The sequence below is a fragment of the Notothenia coriiceps genome, unplaced genomic scaffold (genome assembly GCF_000735185.1).
Source record: "Notothenia coriiceps isolate Sejong01 unplaced genomic scaffold, NC01 NC01_scaffold00031889, whole genome shotgun sequence".
Classification (NCBI taxonomy): Eukaryota; Metazoa; Chordata; class Actinopteri; order Perciformes; family Nototheniidae; genus Notothenia; species Notothenia coriiceps.
The window spans coordinates 257,372-263,821 of record NW_011364590.1 but is presented as its reverse complement, the minus strand read 5'-3'; the positions used below and the strand labels follow the sequence as shown (position 1 = coordinate 263,821).

At 40.0% G+C, this 6,450-nt stretch overlaps 1 protein-coding gene across 1 annotated transcript; it reads left to right on the top strand.

Annotated features, from left to right (window-relative positions):
• Window positions 1-1,235: 1,235 nt before the first annotated feature.
• On the top strand, window positions 1,236-5,449 carry LOC104960545 (serine/threonine-protein kinase Sgk3-like; the record flags this gene model as incomplete). The annotated part of the gene is made up of 8 exons (XM_010788620.1): window positions 1,236-1,324; window positions 1,462-1,537; window positions 2,070-2,119; window positions 2,338-2,395; window positions 3,164-3,247; window positions 3,461-3,592; window positions 4,851-4,963; window positions 5,344-5,449. Coding segments are annotated over 8 exons (681 nt in total), but the record flags the coding sequence as incomplete, so codon positions are not given.
• Between the last annotated feature and the right edge of the window lie 1,001 nt (window positions 5,450-6,450).

Below are 6,450 nucleotides of genomic sequence, written 5' to 3'. Positions count from 1 at the left end.
TCTCACTTGCTCCAAAAGCTGAGCAGATACTCAGTTTCACTCTCAGTAGTGGCAGCTCGATTCTGATTGGCTTGAAGGGCGGTCGTGTGATTTAAAAACAATCAAATAAAATAAATATTAATAAAAATAAAATATTAAAAGATTGGCATCAATGGACACATATATTGATAGATATGCAGATATTAATAACATCTAAAAAAAAAAAAAATGTAACTTTAAAAAAAAAAAAAAAATCCCAATTCCCTCAAACTTTGCGTGACCCCCCTGGCGGCCCCCACTTTGAAAAACACTTGCCTAGGGCACCAGATCTGGGGGGGCGTTGCGCTGGCAGNTCGGTATGTGCCATCGTACATCGGTATGTGCCATGTACCGTACATCGGTATGTGCCATCGTACCGTACATCGGTACGTGCCATCGTACCGTACATCGTACATCGGTATGTTCCATCGTACCGTACATCGGTATGTGCCATCGTACCGTACATCATACATCGGTATGTGCCACCGTACATCGGTATGTGCCATCGTACATCGGTATGTGCCATCGTACATCGGTATGTGCCATCGTACCGTACGTCGGTACGTGCCATCGTACCGTACGTCGGTGCGTGCCATCGTACCGTACGTCGGTATGTGCCATCGTACCGTACATCGGTACGTGCCATCGTACCGTACATCGTACATCGGTATGTTCCATCGTACCGTACATCGGTATGTGCCATCGTACCGTACATCATACATCGGTATGTGCCACCGTACATCGGTATGTGCCATCGTACATCGGTATGTGCCATCGTACCGTACGTCGGTACGTGCCATCGTACCGTACGTCGGTGCGTGCCATCGTACCGTACGTCGGTATGTGCCATCGTACCGTACATCGGTACGTGCCATCGTACCGTACATCGGTATGTGCCATCGTACCGTACATCGTACATCGGTATGTGCCACCGTAAAGGCGTTCAAACATTAAAAACGTGTATTTAGTGGATTTCGTCCTCTAATCTGAAATATAGAATAATAATGTACAAACTGCTCATTAAATACAAGGCATGTGTTAAAATTCAGTTTCCAGCCTCTACATGCTGGAGATTCTCTGTTTGATATCATGTTAAATTGAATATATGGTTGTTAAAACTGACAAAACAAGACATTTTTCAATATGTTCTGACCTTTTATCTAGAAATTGATCGTTAATCGCACGTTGCATCTCTCTGTTTGCACGGGTATTAAATCATATCTGAATGTTCTGCAGAGTTCATAAAGCAGAGACGAGCCGGGCTGCACGAGTTCATCAAGAGGATCGTCTCTCAGCTCTGCAACCAGTGAGGCCTTGATATGAAATATATAATGACTTGTATCAGCAGTGATGCCTTCAGGGACCTTGTATCAGCAGTGATGCCTTCAGGGACCTAACAGATGGACATGTTGATGATTATGTTGCTTTATTCCTGATCTCCAGGCCAGACGTGAGGGAGTTTCTGCTGATGGACAAAATGCAGCACTTTTCTGACGCCTCTGAGGACGAAGACGACAGAGTGAGTCCCTTTTTAACCACTTTAGATCAATGACTTCCTTTAAAACTTTAAAACAGTCTAAATGCACTCAAAATAAATACAGATAGAAATGAATGAAATCACCTGAAAGAAAACCCTTTGACCGCTGGGTAACCCTAACCCAAAACGGGTAACCCTAACCCAAAACGTCTACAAGGACACAGGAAATGACCCAAAAGAGACACAAACTGTCCCTGACGAGATGCAAAATAATCTAAAAGAGGCCTGAGCCGTCCTAAAAGAGACGCTAGACGACCATTAAGGCTCAAAAGGACCACACTAAGACTCAAACTGTCTATGAAGAGACACAAAGCATTGAGAAACAACCAAAACTAGACTGCCAGGACACAGGAAATGAGCACAGGGTGTGAACTCTCATTTGTTGCTAGAAGGTTGTTTTTAAGGAGATAAACATGAACTCATGTGCGCAGAAACACTGATTGAAGAAGAGGGGGAACTACACAGAAGCCTTATTAAGAGTCCAAACTCATCTATATTATGTCCTTGTCTTCAGAGCAACTCTACCTCCAGAAACATTAACCTGGGACCCTCTGGAAACCCTCAGTAAGTCGCCTGTCCACTCTCTGTCTACATTTCAACTCACTGATAACGTTATAGATCTATATCTATGCACTCTTTCCTACTCTGTAATGCAACGACTGCACAACAGCTATCTAATATTTACACGTCTAACACCTAATGTTTACCACAAAGCTAACAAAGTGTGTTTAACCGCATATATTTCTATTTGTACATTAATGTGTTTTCTTTTTGTGTTTCAGAGCCAAGCCCACAGACTTTGACTTTCTGAAAGTCATAGGAAAGGGGAGTTTTGGGAAGGTATGTGAATATAAAAAGCACTCTCTGTTTAGAGTAAATACATATATATATATAAACTGCATCTCTACACTGCGATGTACAGAATACACTTTATTGATATGTTAGTCTACTTTTAGTATTGGCTTTTATCTGCTCCGTCTCTTTTCCGTTGTAACGCCGGGAATTTCCCGTATTACTTTCTGATTCTGTAAGCCTCCTAAATGTAGTTTTATCCTCTAGAAAGCACGTTTTATAAGATATCTTTGCAGAAACGTGATGTCTGACATGTATTTGTTGTTGTTTTTGTCTGACATGTTGTTGTTGTTGTTTTTGAGTCACGTTAGGCAGTTTTCTGTGTGGTAGCATCAGTTCTGGTTCTCTATGTGTCGGGATATCCCCACGCAGGAAGTGAGAGTCTGGTTAACTTTCTGTTTCCCTAGAGCACATTATCCCAAATATATATAAACCGTATACATAAAATGCCAGCGCTATGACACTGCTGCTGCGTATCCACTTTATTGATAGTCTACTTTTACTATTGCCTTCTATCTGCTCCGTCTCTTTGCTGTTGTAACACCGGGAGTTTCCTTTATTATTTTCCAACAAATTAAGTATTTCTGATCCTTTATGCATCTTTAAAGTAGTTTTATCATAAGTTAGGCAGCTTTCTGTGTGGTAGCATCAGTTCTGGTTCTCTATGTGTCGGGATATTCCCACGCAGGAAGTGAGAGTCTGGTTAACGCACTTCTCTTTAACGAGCCTCTTGTTAACGAGCTTCTCTTCACGCAGGTGTTCCTCGCTAAACGAAAGCACGACGAGAAGTTCTACGCCGTCAAAGTGTTACAGAAGAAGGTCATCCTCAACAGGAAAGAGGTAACTCTACACCGTCACATTTCAGAATATCTGTGGAGCAAAGTCTTCAGAGAAACTGAGGAATGATTCAGGGACAAAGTGTGTGTGTGTTTTCTTATATTTAATAAAGTAATAAAGAAAGTCAATATAAAGTGAAATGGATCTCAATGCAGGGACAGAGCAGCTTCAGAGTATAAGATACAACACTATCAATGAACTCTGCTCTCCAATCAGCAAAAGCACATCATGGCGGAGCGCAACGTGCTTCTGAAGAACGTGAAACATCCCTTCCTGGTTGGACTTCATTATTCCTTCCAGACCGCGGACAAGCTCTACTTCGTGCTGGACTTTGTGAACGGAGGAGAAGTGAGTGTTTGTGTTTCTATGAGTAACGCTGTCACACATATCTGAGTCATCGGGTTCGAAAGAGCTGAGAGAGGAAACAGGAAGTGATGCGTCAGACGTGGTGTGAATCCTCCCTGAGAGTCACTGAAACTCTGAGTAACTGTGAAGGAAAGCTGTTCAAAACACCATTAGCATGACCCAGGCTAGCACTTATCCTGTCGATACAGGGTTCAACATGTTAAAGCCCGCCATTAGCCTTAGTTTGAAGGAATTGCTCATGTATATTTTGTAGTAGAAATATCCCAAAACAACCAGAAAGAGACCGAAAAGGCACAAAAATCATATAAAAGTGGCCGAAACGTCCTTAAAGAGACATTCAACAACCATTTAGCGAAAAACAACCAAATCAAGCCTCAAAACGTCAGCAAGGACACAGGAAATGGCCAGAAAGAGAATGAGAATGTCCACGAAAAGACGCAAAATAATCTAAAAGTGGCCTAAAAGAGACTTTATAGGTGGAAACTCACAAAACAACTAAAAAGAGACAGAAAATGTCTACGAAAAGGCACAAAATAATCTAAAAGAGGCCTGAAACGTCCTAAAAGAGACGCTAATCGACCAATAAGGCACAAAAAGACCGCACTAAGCCTCAACATGTCTATGAAGAGAAACTAAATATCCAAAAAGAGACACAAAGCATTGAAAAACAACCAAAACAAGCCTCAAAACGTCATCAAGGACACAGGAAAGGACCAAAGAGAGACATGAAAGGCCATGAGAAGACGCAACATACTCTATAACAGGCCTGAAAGAGACATTAATTGACCATTAAGGCACAAAAGGACCACCGTAAGCCTCTTCTACAAGGACACAGGAAATGACCACAGAGAGAACGTCTACAAAGCAATGCAACACAAAGAGACGTGCTCAAAGAGTCTCTAAATGTCTTCAAAGAGACATTCAACTTCTAGAAATGTATGATTATGCACATGGCGTTATATGCAACATTTAAAGTCGTAAATTCACCAGATTTCTTATTTAAATCTCCAGAAAAGGTCAAATATTCTGGGAGAAAAAACTCAAATGTTCAGAACTCAAAAAGCGCAGACAAAGTCGTACAGAACTGGGCGATTATCAAGATTTCTTTGACTTGATTTAAGACAATAAACACATGTTTTGGGGGTAAGCGTACCTCTTCTATCTCAGATATCTCTCTGTCTGTAAGCTCAGGTGTTTGTTGACTTCCTGTCACTAATCGAACTGCTCTCCTTCCTCTCAGCTGTTCTTCCATCTCCAGAAGGAGAGAACCTTTCCAGAACCCAGGGCCAAATTCTATATCTCAGAGATGGCGAGCGCTCTGGGATATTTACACTCCCTCAACATCGTGTACAGGTGAGATTAAAGTGAAGAGACCTTTATTATTATTGATCAAACTGTTTGTTAATTACATCTACTGTCAAGCCTTATCAAATCACACAATGAAGCCATGAGGTTTAGGTGTAAATGTAATATTTAAGGGCTGTAACTCCACTTTTACGATTGTTTTTGGGAGTTATTTGAGTTTGATTACAAAACTATATTCTACAGTTAATCAGAATTTATATACTTTTATGTTCTGATGAATCTGATTTGTATTCATATTTGAATTCCTGTCATTGTAGTCATGACACAAAACGTCTACATTATTGTTATTGTATCTGTGGTATGGGGTAGTAATTTAGACTCTGCGTTTAATTCACTGCATTTGATTTATTTATCTTTATTTTCTCCAGAGACTTGAAGCCAGAAAACATCCTCCTCGACCAAGAGGTGAGTTTCACTGCTCTGCAACTCCTACTTTCTTTAAGTTGAGATGGAACTGCAGAGCCTAAACAGTGCATGCAGATGTGTTTATTAGCATATTTGAAAAGCCCTATTAAGTTGGGACACTATCCAGGAGATAAATGAAGAAACCTCCTTATTTTAGACCAATATTCACACTCGAAAAGCACCTATTTTCGGAGCTGCAAAGCCTGAATAACGCCCGCTGATTTCTGTTATTTGCACATAAAAAAGAGATAATTTAAGAAAGAATTATGTAGGAGATATGAGAAGATACTTCCCCTATTAGATACCTAACAACTTAAAAAGGACATTCATTTACATAGCAATAAGAGAAGAGGTACGTTATTGATCTCAAATTGGGACATGTTTGCATTTCAGCAGCGTAAACAACAACAAAACAAGGCATTGCACATAAGTAGCAATTGAAGAGTGTAAATAAACAATACTGGAATTTAAACATCCCAAAATAGAATTTAAATCAGCATTAAAAAGTAGAAAATATACAGTAGACCGTGAATATAACACATCTAATAAAACACTATTGAAGGGCTTTAGACACGATATAAATATATTATTAACTGCTACTACTACTACTACTACTACTACTACAACTACTACTAATACTAATACTACTACTACTACTACTACTACTACTACTAATACTACTACTACTACTAATACTACAACTACTACTAATACTACTACTACTACTACTACTACTACTACTACTACTACTACTACTACTACTACTACCACTACTACCACTACTACAATTACAACTACAACCACTACCACAACTACAACTACAACCACTACTACTACTACTACTACTACTACAACTACTACTACTACTACTACTACTACTACTACTACTACCACCACTACCACTACTACAACTACAACTACAACCACTACCACAACTACAACCACTACCACAACCACTACCACTACCACTACTACAACTACAACTACAACCACTACCACTACAACCACTACCACTACAATCACTACCACTACTACAACTACAACTACTACCACTACCACTACCACTACCA